Source organism: Lissotriton vulgaris, unplaced genomic scaffold, assembly GCF_964263255.1.
Source record: "Lissotriton vulgaris unplaced genomic scaffold, aLisVul1.2 SCAFFOLD_2047, whole genome shotgun sequence".
NCBI lineage: Eukaryota > Metazoa > Chordata > Amphibia > Caudata > Salamandridae > Lissotriton > Lissotriton vulgaris.
In genome coordinates, this window is record NW_028247943.1 from 196,433 (window position 1) to 212,451 (window position 16,019).

A 16,019-nucleotide genomic window follows, 5' to 3' on the forward strand; every position below is an offset into this window, starting at 1 on the left:
TGTTGTCAACACTTTATATTTACTGTATGAATATTGCCAAGGATGATGGGCCTCCGTAATGCATCACAGCGAGGGAGCAACAAATGGTAGTGCAGTTAAAAGGTCTCTTATATGAAGTCTCAAATGTTGGAAGCTATAAAACTGATTTAAGTCAGTGACTATTAGATCAGTGGGTTAATCGCCTGCTGCAGTGATCTGTGTATTTCAATCCCAACGGAACCGTCTCATACTGTATACTGTTGTAGTCCTGAAAATAAGACAATTGACCTGACGAATAAATGCCTACTATTCAAACAAATACATTGAGACAGTCCATTACCCAACTGTATTCGACACTGCACTCTAGAGGATTCTCCACATCAGGCAGTTAATCCCACTGAGCTACCCTGCCCGTTGATGTCTAATCTTTCTGCCACATAGAAAGCAGCAGGAAGTGGGGCCAACCGGGAAACATGAGAATTATTTGTATATATAAGAATATCCACTATATGGCCAAAATTCTATACTCTTGGAAACATTAAATAAATGTGAACACCCGTCATTTCACGCACTGCACACTCCCCGCGCTTGCAGTGCGTTAAACATGCACTTTGTCATGCGCCTTTATATGTTTTCATTTGGCCAGCACTGTCAATCGTGTTTTCAGAATTGACAATCAACCCAGCCTTGAAAGGTTACAGCGCTTATTATAGCGTGTATTACATGAGGTTTCCGATCTTTAAAGGTCCTGTTACCATGGGCCACATGTCGATGCACCCCAGGATCCCCCCCCTCCTGCTGCACTCCCAGGCCTATCCGCAAAATCGAAGATAAGTTAATGAGCCACCAAGAAGTGCAGCGCTCAGTCCTTCAAAGCTTCTTTAAAACACTGTGATTGTGCCTCCCTGTGCAGACAGTCACTCACCGATGAATCCCACTCAGCTCAGCCCCAACGACGATCACCTGCACGCGTGGTCCGGTAAGATTGATGCTCGTCGCCAATGTCATCTCCCAAATGCAGACTACTCGAACAATACCTTAAAGCAGTCGCGGCTCGCTCGCCGGGTGAGGGGAGGGCGGGGGGGGGGGGTTAGGAGGGGATGGAGGGGGGGGTTGGGAGGGGATTGTGGGGAGGGGGATCGCGAGGGGGTGGGGGAGGTCGCCCGGGTTGGGGGGAGCGGGGAATTAAATATTAAACATAAAACTTACCTCATAGCCAGTCCGCGCCACCTCTGCTCCCCTTGGCGTCTTCACCTTCGCATTGGAGTGGACTGGCAGCCCATCTTATCCAATCCTGGCGCTGCTGCTTAGGGCACGCCTACTTTCCGCGTGCCACACGCCCATTAGGAGACCGAGGGGCTCCTAATGGGCATGCGCAAACAAGTCAAAACACAAGTGTTCATGACTGGGCACGGGCTAAAAATTTACCCTCCGTCCTCACTCATGCGCACTTGTGCTGCTGCCTGTTGTCCCATGTCTGACAATCATGCCGGTCAACATGACGCCAGACCGCCCACCCCCTTCAGTCTCTGAAGGGGTGGGCGGTCCGACGTCATGCTGACTGACATGATTGTCAGTTCTCACTCTGCGTCTTTGAACTTAAGTAAACTGATTCAGTTTACTTAAGTTCAGAGACGCAGAGGGAGCTGCAGGCGGGGGCTGCGGGCGGGGGGGCTATACCCATAAGCCCCAATGGACGCACCGCGCCTGGTGTGAACTACCCAAGAGTATCAGTGAAACATATGCTTCACTGGGTAGAGATCATTTGGGAGCCAGTCTTGGGAAACCGCAAGTGGCAGGTAATTCTGAAAAGTTCAACTTGAAGCAAGCACCCTATTCTCCGTAAAAAGAAATGGGATAACAAACAATCAAAAAATAATAAGCAGAATTCACCAAGACCACAGGTGGTTCTCATCAAGAGGAGCCCTCTGAAAAGAGATATAACCTTAGAAACCGTGATGATGTTAAAATACCTAATGGAATTTCTGGTGAAAGCAGCGTGGATTGAACATATCATGGTGGTGACACCTGATACAAGGTTAAGTTTCCCACATTGTTTATACAAAATACCACTCCAAATGGTAGGGGACATACCCAGGTAAGTGGAAGGCCTCTTTTGGGAGACATATGGATATGACATTCTTTTGGCTGAAAAAGATTGGCTGCCTGAGTTTGTTATGGAGTGCCCTAAGAGGGAAGATATATTTTACTGGCTTTCTCCAACCTCGTTCTAGAGACACTTAAAAATTCATGCGCGCATGAGTGGGCATAAACTTTACCGAAATTATGTAAAGTGGGATGCTGAGGCACCTCACCATGAAATCCCATTAAAATCTACTCCTACTTCACAGAGGCAGTACTCAATAAAACAAGATGCAAAAAAACAAGTCAGGGAGATCTTAGATCAACTTGAATACTAAGGTGTAATTAAAAACTGCACCTCTTCCACGAATATTCCTTTGTTTCCTGTAATGAAACCTGACAATTTATTCCATCTAGTCTTAGACTACAAGATTTGAACACATGCAAACAAACATTTGTGGTACAAAATGCACTCAGTGGCGCATTCATGAATAACATTGTGCGGACAAATAGAAAACTTCACTGGATATCTCAAATGGATTCTTCTGCCAAAATATAGCACCGGGAAGCAGATATTTGACAGAATGATCGGCCCTAGTCACACAACGCCAATTTTATAGACTGCCCCAAGGGTATAAGAATTGCCCAGGGTTGTTCTCAGAAAGAGTACCATAGTTCCTTTAAAATTGTGATGAGGAGGCATTATCCTACGTAGATGATATTTATCTGACGGATGATGAGGTATTTGAACATTCGAACAGGGTGAACAACATCATTTTGGGGTTTGCCAACTTGGGCTACAAATTTAACTTTAAAACGTCTCAAATTGCCCACCTCAGTGTCCTATATTTGGGATATTAGCTATCAAGTGAAGGGAAAAGCCTGGCAGCTAATTTGTTCGAAAAATGTGTGCTGCTCCAACCTCCAAAGACTCTGACAGGACTACAGTCCATTTTGGGATTCCAAAATTTTGGCAGAACATACAATTTGGATTATGCAGAAAGGGTTCAACCATTCTACGACCTAATCAGACCTGATTTTGCAGTTCACCATTGGACACAGTAACACACAGAAATTCTTTGTTCCATATAAGCTGACATGATAGCTTCCAAACACCAACAAACATGTGCAAATGCCACTTTAACAGTTCAGACCTGGCCTCTAATTACTATAGGCCTGCACAAACACCTGCAAAGAAAAATATGCTCACTAACACTAAGCTGATATACTCTGCGTACTTTTATTTCCCAACTGTATTTACAAGGTTTTGACTTTTAGAAGGACACAATAGACACAAAATATATCTGTGGGACTAAAGATTGGCAGGTTCAAGGAACTGAGGCCCTATTTGGAGCATGCCTCATACCACATCAGTTAATTTTCCTGAACAAGACTGTGCAACAGACTTCCTGTCTTGGGTTGGCCAAGATAAAGGACTTAAACAAACCTTAGATTCCCTCACCTACACACCTTGAGGGCTGGCAAACTTCTACACTACACCATGCGGATACACTAGATGCCCTACTACACAATGGTTCTTGCAATTCATCAGACCCCAATTGCAAGGGATGGCTGGTTTGGCCTATCAAACAATTCATCAGACCCCAATTGGAAGGGATGGCTGGTTTGGCCTATCAACAGAACTAGGTGTCAGTCAAGATTCAGGGGTACCACCTGAGGGTTTAGTACCCATAGGCCTGACCCAAGCTATGGACAGTCAGAACACTCGTGAGTGGTGGCATCTTACAGTGTGTGGAAGTTACACCTAGAGTGGCTAAAAACCTCGAAATTGTCTGAGGTGAAGTAACACTTGTCCCTTCTCTTAGATGACATATTTCCTAGGGATTTTTTGTAAGGTCCCCCGAAGCCACATAGAAAGCTCTTCTTGTATGCTATTTACAACAAGCTATAGAAGATCTCTCAACAGGAGGCTGCTGAGAGATTGCGTGAGATGAAAAAAACACTGCTGGTGCAATGTTGTTGTGAACGCTTCATCTGGGCACACCTCGGCTTCAGGAACTAAGCGAACATTGGTTTCTATCATTCAGAAACGTCTTGTTTGACTGCATCTGCTTCATAGATATACTCCTGGGCCCCTTAAAGGCCCATGTGTATTGATGTCCTCAGCATATTCTAATGTTCATGACAGCATTCTTAGAGCCTCCACAGGATGCTTCAGCTCCAGACGGAACAGACAACGGCTGTACAACAGGCTAACAGGTGTTGAGTGCTTCCTCAGTGGCTGCTATGGGAACCAGAGAAGATCGCCTGTTTTTAATTGAACTGATACATGAGGTGTTAGAGGGACCGCCATCTGTGAATGCGAGCGACACTGATGTTGCGTCTCCCACACAGGACACAAACTTTCGGCTCTCAGTGTGAGGGGAACAATTCAGCCTTTTTTCCAAAACAAGCCAAATGGAAAACTTTGTTTTTCTTTTCTTTTCTTCTGCTCTCACTGAACAATGATAACAACTGATATGAGGGGCAGTTTATTTTCAATAATCACTAATGATGGGATAGAAGGCCTTTTAATCTAGTAGGCTAAAAGCTACATAGATGGGGTAGACCACCTAACTCTCTGTGCCTGAGTTGTGACAACTTTGAGTCTGATAATGTGCAAGTCTGATACCTGTAACATGGTAACTGTTCTGGACAAAGATCTGAATATTTTTTTATCTATTATCAAGGATACTTGAACAAAGGTGACCTCTCAATTAACACGATTAGGTTTGGATAACCAGGCAGCTTCAAATGTAGTCATTAGCTATCCATAATTCCTTGCCATGGCTACTTCCAGAAATTGAATAGTAGGGGAATAGAAAAATCCGAATCCCCCATAATTCCATCAGTGGACAGCATGGCATCTCTCATGCTTTCCCATGGAAATTAGTTTGTTTAAATGAAAAGGTAGAAAGGCCAGGAATATCGGTTCAAAACATGGAACCCTCTTGCTAACTGCTCGTTGAACGCAGATCTAAATAGCTCAAGGGATCTCTAGTTCAAGTGGCAATAGCGAGGATAGGTCACCATAACTACTCGATCTATATGAAACCTTTGGTAAACAGGGACATATTGGCTGTACCAGGCACATGGTGCTTCCCCGGGAGGCTGGAAGGGTTGGGGCCAGTTTTGCAGTGGTTGGGGCCGGTTTTGCAGTGGTGGGGGCCAGTTTTGTTACCGGGGCCGGTTTTGCAGCGGTGCAGCAATATCGGCCCCCGGTAACAAAAGAAGCAAGCTAGTGTTTCCAACTCCAGGGCCAGGCAGTGCTTCCCCAGAGGCTGGTGCGAGAAAATTGCCCGGGCTGCTTTGGGTTCCCAGTCGGGCCCTGTAGGTAATGACGAAAGAGTCAATTGCAGAATTTATTGACATCATTATACATTTTCAATTTAGGTGTATATGGAGTGGGCAAAATTGAAGGGCTTATCTATATAGTGCTACTTTATTTTTTGTCTCTCTGATCATCTATTATGCTTTGGAATGACAAATGCACAATCCCAGTTTTTCATTCTTTTTTTAGGTCGAATCTAGGCAGTGCACATGTGCTGTCTCGAAGACCTGCTGTAGTCGAAAAGGACTTAGCTCCTGCCTTGTCATTGGTTCACTGCAGTGTCTCTCTTTTTTGCTTCTTCCTAAATGATAAACACCGCAATACCTCATTTCTGTTTTTGAAAGAGGATTATTCCTCAACTACAGTTTACCTTCCGCATGCACTCTTAATCTCTTTTTTGGGAGTACTCTTTTTCCTGTTTCCGGCGCACAACGACTTCAGCTGCAGCCACTTTGCTTCATGCCCCTCACAGTCAGTGATATTGGATTTTGTTTTAGAAACCTATCAGAAGCTAAAGTAGCGCACAACAATAAATCTATACTAACAATTACGAATTGCCTTTGCAAGCTGCAAGAAGTTACTGCAGAGGCGGTAGAAAGCAAAAAGAGCTGCGCTACAGGCTTGTGATTTGTTTCTATAAAGCAGATGCGAAACCACATCTACTGACAAAATTCTACTTTTCTCGCTTCAGTGATTGGCTCTAGTTTGTGAGATGCTTCAGAGCTGTGCTGCTCAGCCCTCTTTCGGAAAGCAACCATTCTGGTAACTTATTTATAAAATAATGTTTATGAACCAAGAACTTTGTTACAGTCGATATCTCCTTACTTGTATAAGGAATGTGTACAAGCTCATCCATATGTGTACGGTGTTCCTCATACACCAGCGTAGCTAGGAGGGTACGGGAGGGGCGGCTCGCCCCAGGCGGCACTGTTTTGGGGGCGGCGGCCGCGCAGCACTGGTGTACCATTGCGGCCGCAGCTTTTATAATTTATTTGGGGTCACTCACTGCCTGACACTTTGTCAATCAGTGTCCCCAGTCCCCAAATAAATGATAAAGGCTATAGCCGCAACGGGCCACCAGTGCCGCGCGCGCCGAGCGGCCCCGTTTGTAGTGCAAGCAAGCTCACTTGCTTGCAAAACTGCTGCCTCACGCACGCACACGCACGCACGCTGCACACACCGCCACCTAGTATAGTGGTGGTAGTGTGGTGCGTGCGCGAGTCGCAAATGGTTCACCGAGATCAGAAAATGCGATCTCCTGTGCAATGCCAACCTCCCGCGCACTGCCGGGTGGCATGCATTGCTGCCTCTTCTAGCGCCCTGCCCCTCGTGCGCAGTAGGAGCGGGCCGATCTGACCCCTTTGACTAAGCATATTGACGGCAATGAGGGAATGCTGGCAGCGATAGAGGGGGTGTTGGTATCTCCTCTGCCCCAGTCCTGCAAGACGTCCAGGTGAATCGGAGGCCAAACAACTTTTCTGTCAAGTTGAACTTCCTCTCACTCCTTCACAAACAAGGTAGGCGGGTGCGGTGAGGGGGGAGTATTATTGGACCAGGCCTGAGCAAGTCAGCTGCTGGCTGAGGATACGCAGCATAACTCATAAGGGAGACTAGTGGGCTCCATAGCTTCCAAGGTTTTAGATTGCTGTGTGACATTTTCATAATTACAGTAAAATTATGAGTGACATTTCAATGACTATGAGTGACACTTTCTCGCAAGCAAAATCAAGCATTGAAGAGAGGGCAAACATATAAATATCGGCAATTGCACCCATTTGAGCAACAAAACTTTCTAAGAAGGTGTTAGAACTGTTGAAAATAACCAGAAACTGAAGCACCTAGTGCCCTTCTAAGCTGACCGTACTGTTGGTCCCAGATCTGCACCACTCATTGACAGTGTGTGCTGCGTCACTGCAAAGAAAAGGTTTATGTAAATTTCAGCAAAGGGAGTTATTGTAGTAGGGTCAGACTATCTATTACAAAACCGGTGCAATGTGCCTGCCACTTGTGCACCTCAAGTACAGAATAACAAAATGACTGCTATAGAGAGGGGAAAAAAAGAAAAGAAGGCGATGAGGACTGTTTTCCAGATTGGGTCTCATCATGCTTATTACCTGTGAGAGTATCTAGGCGCTCGGGGTGGGGGCGGTGCTGCTGATGAGGGACGTTAATCGAATAACCATGTTTTTAGGCCCTTCCTGAAATCCTGCAGGGTGGCAGTCTGTGTGTTCTCCTTTGTACTGCCAGTCACCGGTGTATTCAACTGTGTAGCCTTGGACCGTGTCGTGTATGTGTATGTAACTTGCATGATCGAGGTAACTATTAGCGTCGATACTAGGTGTCTCCCGGTCCTTTTTCCCCAGCACCCTTCCATCCCTCACCCCCCTCCCCAGGGGCGGCAATCTGAGGGATATCCCCGGGCGTCACAAGCTCTAGCTACGCCTCTGTCCTCACATCTACATGTGTGTACTTAACAATGACTGCAATGATTATAGGCCCTGTGTGTCAGCAAGCGATAGTCAACAACCAGCTGCTGGCTCGAAATCATCAGACATGCTGCAGTGTTACAGCACCATCTAGTGGACAAAGAAAAAAACAGCCTCCTTCGCATCACAGTCTTAACGAGTCAAATGAGAAGGCGGTTGCAGTGAAGTCCCCCCACGCCTGTCTTTATGCATTAAATAATTTAGATGTTTAATAATGTGCACAACGAAGTTTTGGCCACTCCCAACCTTCTTTAGATAATGACCACTTACAGAAATATTAAGCCAGTTTAAGAATTTGTGAAATACATCTTGGCTAATTAAGCGCGCTCCCATCAGGGTGGCTCAGATATGGTCTCATGTGTGAAGGGCTTATTGACAGTGAGATGGAAAGCACCACAAGGCTTCCACTCTAGTCCACACTTCCCGCACCACTGAGGGGTGACCTGGTGTTACCAACCCTTTCCAAGTTATCACATTGACAGTTCCTGTACCTCCAACCTTATACAAGCATAACGCACAGGCATATCAACAAAACAATTCCCCCCGGACCTCCCTCGTGATGTCCAACCCTATACTCCCAACAGAAAAATCTCTTAATACCTTTCAGTAACAAATGGTAAAGTTTCACAACCCAAGCTACTCCATGCCTCCGTCCTATCTCCAGGGCTCGAGTCGGGGTACCCCCACTTATTTTACTGGGGGGACGCCGTCCCCCTGCCAAACAGCTGGACTTCACTCTGTGACCTCTCTGGGACGAGGAGCCCCGCACCTTTCGTGACGTCACTTCCGGTGACAGCGTCGCCCCACTTCTTTTTCACGACTTGTGCCCTGCCCATCCCTTTCTCCATCCTAGTCACCTCAGACTTCAGCCTGGAATTGTATCACATAATGAGGCCTCAGTGTCTGTTTCCCGATCACCTGGGCACCCTTCTCCCTTCTTCTTGCCTTTCATCCTGCACTTTTCCATTCTCTCTGCCACCTCTCCTCCTTCACCAGCTCAGCAGAGTCTCTTGCCTCCACTCCCCTAGCAGATGGCCATGGGGCATAATCAGACTTTTCCTCTTGCCTGGTGGGGATCCCTATGCCTTCAGTGAATCTGCTGATGATGAGGATACACTAAGGACACTGATGAATGCTGAGCAGGTGTAATTTTTTCAACCAATTGGAATTCACTCTTCGTTTTACTGAAACAAACTCCCGAAGTATGAGTTTATTTCAATAAAACAGTAGGCTTGATACTTACAGTATTCTCCCTAAATAGCAGGGCTACTGTTTACTTTCCTTACAGAGAAGTGCCAAGGCTTGCTTACTTCCTTTTGCAGAAAAAAGATAAAGGTTTCAAATCGGAAGGCTTCTGTCACAAGTTAAAACATTAACAGGTAGATTCATCAAAGACCCGTTTTGCGAGTCTATAATAGCGATTCATAAGGAATCGCTATTACAGACTCTCAAAACGGATTCATGTAGGAATCGCAAATTAAATTGCGATTCCTACACATTCCTTATTTGCGATTAGCAAATTGCTAATCTCAAAAAAGGAATAACTCCGCATTCATTCCTATGGGCCTAAAGGCCCATAGGAATGAATGGGGAGTTATTCCTTATTTGCGATTAGCAATTTGCTAATCGCAAATAAGATAGCGATTTCAAGGGTGCCAGGGGTGTCCAAAGGACACCCTGTAGCACGCCTGAAATGAAAATTTACACAGGTGTTGCGCACACACATGTCCAAAGGACATGTGTGTGTAACATGGAACAGAGAAAAATTCACTAAAGTTCTTTTTTCTACTTTTTCGCTATTTACCACGAAGTCAGACTTCGTGGTAAATAGCGACCAAATATTGCGAATTCGCAATTTAAAATTGGTTCATGAATTGCATTTAAGGAATCTCTAATAGAGATTCCTTAAATTCAATTCCTCGCAAATATGCGATTTCGCAAATAGCGATTTTTGCATTTGGGATGATGAATCCCAAATGCAAAAATCGCACTCGCAAAGGGCCAGATTCCCAGAATCTGGCCCTTTACGAGTGCAATTTACATTCATGAATCGGGCTGTTAAAGCCACTATCAAAATACTGATTTGGCTTTGATTGCGGCACTGTTGCGAATGGCAGAAAAGTGGCATGATAACTGAGTAGTTTACATCTTTACTGCGGTTACGAATGTGCTATGACAATTGAATTTATATATACTGCATACGTTTTTTGTGTTTTTTTTTTTTACAAATTTCTGATAAAATATGTATGTAGCAAAAAGCATGTATGCCTTAATATGCATTTACTATTGATTAAAGGTTCATTCAAGAACACATTGTTTGGGCGCTGATATTAAAAATATGAATCTTCAATGATCTGCCTAGCTAGGTTACATTTCCATCCGTGGCATTTACTAGATGCTATGGACCAGGTATAATAACATTAGGTATAACAATTTTCTACTTGCGATTAACTCAGATTCAATATTAGGAAATCAATATTCCTAATGTATCAACATTTTTTGAGTGTCATTAGTGATTCCTACTGGAACGCTAATAAACCTACGTCATGCATATTAATGAGGTAGGTCGCGATTTGCAGCCCATCAGGAATCGCAGCCATCAAAGGGATGATGGCCTACGGAGGTAAGCAGACCAACATGTCTGAAATTGCTTTTAAATGAAAAAAATATTTGTTTTTAAATGCAGGGATGCGTTTATAAAAGTAAAAAATGAAACGTTTAAGTTTCATTTTTTAAGAGTAGGGAGTGATCCGTGGGACCACTAACTGCTCTTAAAACAACAAGTTTGAAATTCTCAAGGCGGAAGGGATCCTAAGGGGACCTCTTTCTACTTGTTAATTGGTTACCACCACTTTTAAAATGGTGGTAAAGTATTACTGTTTTGGGCCTGGAATTTGGGTCGCAAAACTGTAGTACATCACATACTGATTCAGTATTTGGAAGGGACGCCCAAAACACGCCCCTTCCAAATACCGAATCAAATTGCAAATTGTGATTCGGTAACATGTTACCAAACTTTATCGGAGGCTGTTAGAGATAAAAGGAAATATTTGAGAGAGGAGAAGGGCAGAGATAAAGATTCAGGTGGACACACATACATGCACAAGATAAATGGTTAAGATTGATATGTAAGTAAGACTTGAGCAAGGAAAGTAGAGGGAAATTGCCTATGAGATGATAGAATTACAGCTGAAAAATGAGTGACACATTTAAGTCAGATTCTGGGCTAATGGGAAGCTACAGAATTGGAGATTCAGATTTCTCAGAAGCTGCGTTGCATAAACACCCATACATGTGACCACAGAAGCCAATGACAGTCAAGTATTTGAATTGAATCTGATGGTTGACACTGGAATGAGATAGAACCAATGGGACAGAACAAAGACCGTAGAGTGGCTGGTTAGTTTGAAGTCAAAGGCATTGAAAAGCAAGGGATACATGATGAGAATTATGGGGAAATTGAGACAACCATGTGAATACACACACTTTCTGCTGTAAAGGGGTGTGAACTGGAACTCATCTACGGTGGTACAGCAGACTCAGTGGAGAGGATCTAAGCAATTGTTGCAGAGGATGCATCTTGTAAATCAAAGTGGTTTGACAACTACACAGTACAACTAGGTAAACCTACCAGTTATAAAGAAGGCACCTGTCTACTGGCCACTGAGAGCAAAAGGCCAGCTGCTTGTAAATGCGAGACTTTGAAATGGAAGAAAATTCTAACAAATGTTTCATCATTAAGAGAAAGTACTTGTGTGAACCAGAATTTCCGGAGAAGGCAGGACTAGACAACTCTTTTGGAACACACAGATATCCCTCCCAGGTCTCAGGTCCTTCACTAAGATCCACACCTCCGTCAACATCTTAGATACCTGGTTTGGAACGCGATTTCGGTGGAAGACAGTCTTTGAAACTTATGTTGGAACTTATCATGGCTCCACATTGAAAACGAGTGAGGACAACTGCAACTTCAGATAGAGTGCTACTAGAATTGGATGATATTTATTGGGCGGACGCCCTTCAAAGGGAGCATATAACACACAAGTATTGGAAGATAAAGTATCGTGCAAATTGGAGAGTTGCCTTCAGAAAGCCCATAGGGGGGCGAAACGCGCGTCGGCTGTAAAGAACTGTGTTTTAAAAAAAAAAAAAGCTTGGATATTGGATATACTACGTGATTCCTTTGGACAAAGAAATCGGGTTTATACGTGCTTACAGCAAATGATTGAAAGAAACTTTTTGTGATGTGCAAATGATGTTTTTGTATCTTAGATACCTGCTTTCATTAGATTTGCCTGATGCAAAACCTGTTGCTAAATATTTCGCAATATGATAACGACTGTTTGCTAAGATATCAAAAGCCTTGAGAAAGCCCTGGTCCTATTGACCACCATAGAGTGAAACACGTGTCGGCTACTGCAACACCAAAAATATATCTTTGTAACACTCTGGAGAATGAGGCTGAAGCTAAAAAAAAAAGATTTATAATAATAATAATAATATACACCAACTGGGACTTCACAATTTCTTTATTAAAAGAATTCCAATATTAATTGAGAAGGAGTATATACTCATTTGCTTCCACACGAGATTGGTGCCTGCTTTTAATAATCAATAAAATATAGGAACTACAAGAATGTGAAAAGATGACAAACAGATCTATGGGAAGTGAACGTGATGGAGAAATACCCTGAGCAGATTACCATGTGAGAGTTGGAAAATTAGGGTGTACACATTTGGTAATGTAGTTGCCCCGCTGCATGTACTTACTGTCTCTGTAAGGGGGCTTAAAGATGAATCCCTTGTTATCCAGGGTTCGCCGGTAGTAGCTTGCAGTCAGTGGTTCTGGATCCTCCTCCCAATCTTCAGCAGCTCTTCAAAAGAAAACCACAATTTACATCGTTTGTGTCCTCATTAACAATACATAACTCATGTTAATCAGAAATCATTTATATCACATCTTACTGGTAAATGCGGGAACTTACTGCGTAATTACTGTTTTGCATCAATGGTAAACAGCAAGTCAACAAAACTCACCCACTCACGAGAATTATGCACTCTATACCATTTATATGCTGCCATACCTTTGTGATTACCTTTCTTTTGTCAAGATGCTAAACACATTCACTTATATAGGAGCACAGAGGTTAAACAATGCAGAGCTCAGCAATTGTCAACTTCTGAAAACAGTGAAGAGATGGGTCAACTGTTTTCCTTTAAAGACAGGAATAGTTCCAGTCTAAATGCTATCCAGCAGATTAGGAACCGAAAATGGGATCTTGCTGTAGACCCTGTAGCCATCAGAGAGGTTTTCCAGAAGTTCTATCAGGATCTTTATCAACAGGACTACTTTCCCTCTACTGATGCTCTCTATCAATATGTTGGGCGGCAATTTCATTGTAAGGTGAATCATGCCCAGCAGTCTAACTTAGCAGCTGCTGTCAGCCCTCTAGCTAAGGGTAAGGTCTTGGGCCGGATCAAATCCCTTTGGCATTTTAATGTTTTTTTAGCACATCCTGGCTCCTGTTCAGGATCTGTTTAATTTCTTAAAAGTTTCAGGTTAGATCCCGGGGTCTTGTGGTGAGACCAATATTGTCATCTTTCCAAAGAAAGGGAAAGACCCTACTCTTTGTGCTTTGTACCATCCAATTTCTTTAATCAATGCTGACTCAAAGATCTACACCTGCATCCTGGCCAAATGGTTATCGTCTGTTATCACAGGTTTGGTCGACTCAAACACCAGCATGGCTTTATTCCTTGGCATGATACCACCTTACACGTGAATACGGCTATTGCCGCCCTTGAAGCTGCCTACATTAATGAGGGTTCATTCGGTATGATCATGCTCAATGCAGAGAAGACCTTCAACTGGATCTCTTGGCCTTTTCTTTGGGCAGTGATGTAGACTGCGGGACTTGGTCCCGGCTTTATAGCCAGAGTTTGTCAACTTGACGTAGGTCTGAAAGCAATGAACCACTGTTCAGGATCTCCTTCTGGCCTTCTTGACATCTCGCGTGGCACTAGGCAGAGTTGTTCTCTTTCTCCCCAGTTCACTTTATCTATCGAGCCTTATATAAAATCTCTCAAAATGGCCAAGGATATCCACCCCTTGAGGATTTGGGGTAAAGATTTTAGCATACGCAAATGATGTGGCTGTTTTAACCCCCACCCCTGTCAGGGCTTTGAGGGTAGTTGAGAAGGTGGCACAGGCATTAGTTGAGGGTTCAGGGTACAGGTTTAATACCAATAAAACACAGATTCTGTCTAATGCTATTCTTTCTACCCAGGATGGGTGCACTCAGCTAATTACTTGTGGGTATTAGAGCCGGTCTGAATGATGGAGGTCATTGAACATAACTACTGGATACTTTGTCAACATACTGCCAATGCTTTCAGTAAGGGGATTTGCTTTCGGTGCGTTTTTGCGTTCACCAAACAGTAGCAGCCAGGCAGCAGCAGGCGTGGACGCTTCTCTCTCCGGGCCCATGGTCCCTGTTCACGGCCAGCAGTAACGTCCTGGAGTTACCCTGTTACCCTGTGCCCTGTGCCTAGCCGAGGACGACGAGGACAACGAGGGTTCTGCAGTCCCGGCCGCAGCTCGCGCTCCCGCCGAGCAGAACAGAGCAGCCGGGGGACCCAGCGAGAAAGGAGGTGGAGCCGGCGAAGGCAGCGTCAGCGACGGCTCCTGAGACTTAAAAGTTAAAAGCTGAGCCGAGAGCCCTAATATCGGAGCAATTTGAGTAAAAATTGATGATTGGGGGGTAGAGCTGGAGAATAGCGCTAGAGAGAGATGTGCAACCTTTGCAACCTATGACCTGCGAGGCTGCGACCTACTACCCCTGTGAGCTGAGCTGAGCCAGTCAAAAACTGCAGGAGGCTGGAGGCTGCTGGAACGTCGAGGAAGCAGTGGTGGCAGCTGGAGGCTTATCAGGACCCTCACACATGAAAAGAAGCGCGAAAGGAAGCAAGGACAGACAGCTGAGGTTTTGTCTTGTTTTGTTGAAGGCCTGGTGTCCCTAGGATCCTGGCAGTGCGTTTCCATTGGTGATACTCCTTTGCCTACCTGACTGTGGGTGGAAACGCTGCTGGCGCTTGTTCTCTGCCATTTGCTGCTGTCAATTTGGCTGCCTTAAAACCCACGCCTCGCGGCCCCCGCTCCGCGGGCGCCGCTCGTGGTCAACACACTCCCATCTACGCCGGATTTTCTTCTGCAGGGGGTCCTGCCACTGGCCATTAATTGTCGGGACTGCGAGGACCAGCAGGCGCAGCGCTGCTCAACCCGCCGCAGCTGGTCCTCTTCCCGCCCCTCCCGCTTGAACCTGATAATTGCGGGCTGGGAAACTCTGCGTGGTGATACTCCTTTGCCTACCTGACTGTGGGTGGAAACGCTGCTGGCGCTTGTTCTCTGCCGTTTGCTGCTGTCAATTTGGCTGCCTTAAAACCCACGCCTCGCGGCCCCCGCTCCGCGGGCGCCGCTCGTGGTCAACACACTCCCACCTACGCCGGATTTTCTTCTGCAGGGGGTCCTGCCACTGGCCATTAATTGTCGGGACTGCGAGGACCAGCAGGCGCAGCGCTGCTCAACCTGCCGCAGCTAGTCCTCTTCCCGCCCCTCCCGGTATTTAGCTGCCGCCACTGACGCGCCAGCGGGACGCGCGCGGAGCAAAGCCCGGGCAAAGGGCGGGCCCTCAGTGGCCGAGGTAGGCCGGGCTGGGCCTGGTCTCTTACATGGACTAAGCTATTTGTATTGTGCACTCCTTGAGTTGTATTGATTGTGTTGGTTTATTCCTGGAAGATTTCGATAATTGATATTGTTTACATATCTGCTAGAATCTACTTTTATGTTTTTTTCTTCTTTCTTTCGGCGGTCCTCATTGGTTTTTCTGGACTATTTGCTTTATCTTTGAGAAATATTTTAATATTTTATATTAATTCTTCTAGAAGTCGCTATTCTTGTATTGATATCTTGTGAGTTATATTTAAAATGTCTAAAACGTTGCGTTCAGGGAGGGAAGTTGGAGGCATATTGGCCTCACAAAAAGAGTCTGTTCGCATAAGAAATAAATCTGTGAACAACCCCCCACTGAAGGGTCAATGTCAACTATCTGATCTCTGGGATCTGCCGACCCTTAATAAGGCTA

General features: G+C 45.0%; 1 protein-coding gene across 1 annotated transcript in view; it reads right to left on the minus strand.

Moving 5' to 3' along the window:
• Window positions 1–16,019, minus strand: part of CACNA2D2 (calcium voltage-gated channel auxiliary subunit alpha2delta 2) — a gene marked incomplete at its 5' end in the record, with an annotated part of 448,456 nt that overhangs the window by 187,036 nt on the left and 245,401 nt on the right. Inside the window, one exon of the mRNA XM_086949852.1 lies at window positions 12,649–12,752. Coding sequence (XP_086805978.1) covers window positions 12,649–12,752 — 104 coding nt within the window. The remainder of the gene's footprint in view (window positions 1–12,648; window positions 12,753–16,019) is intronic.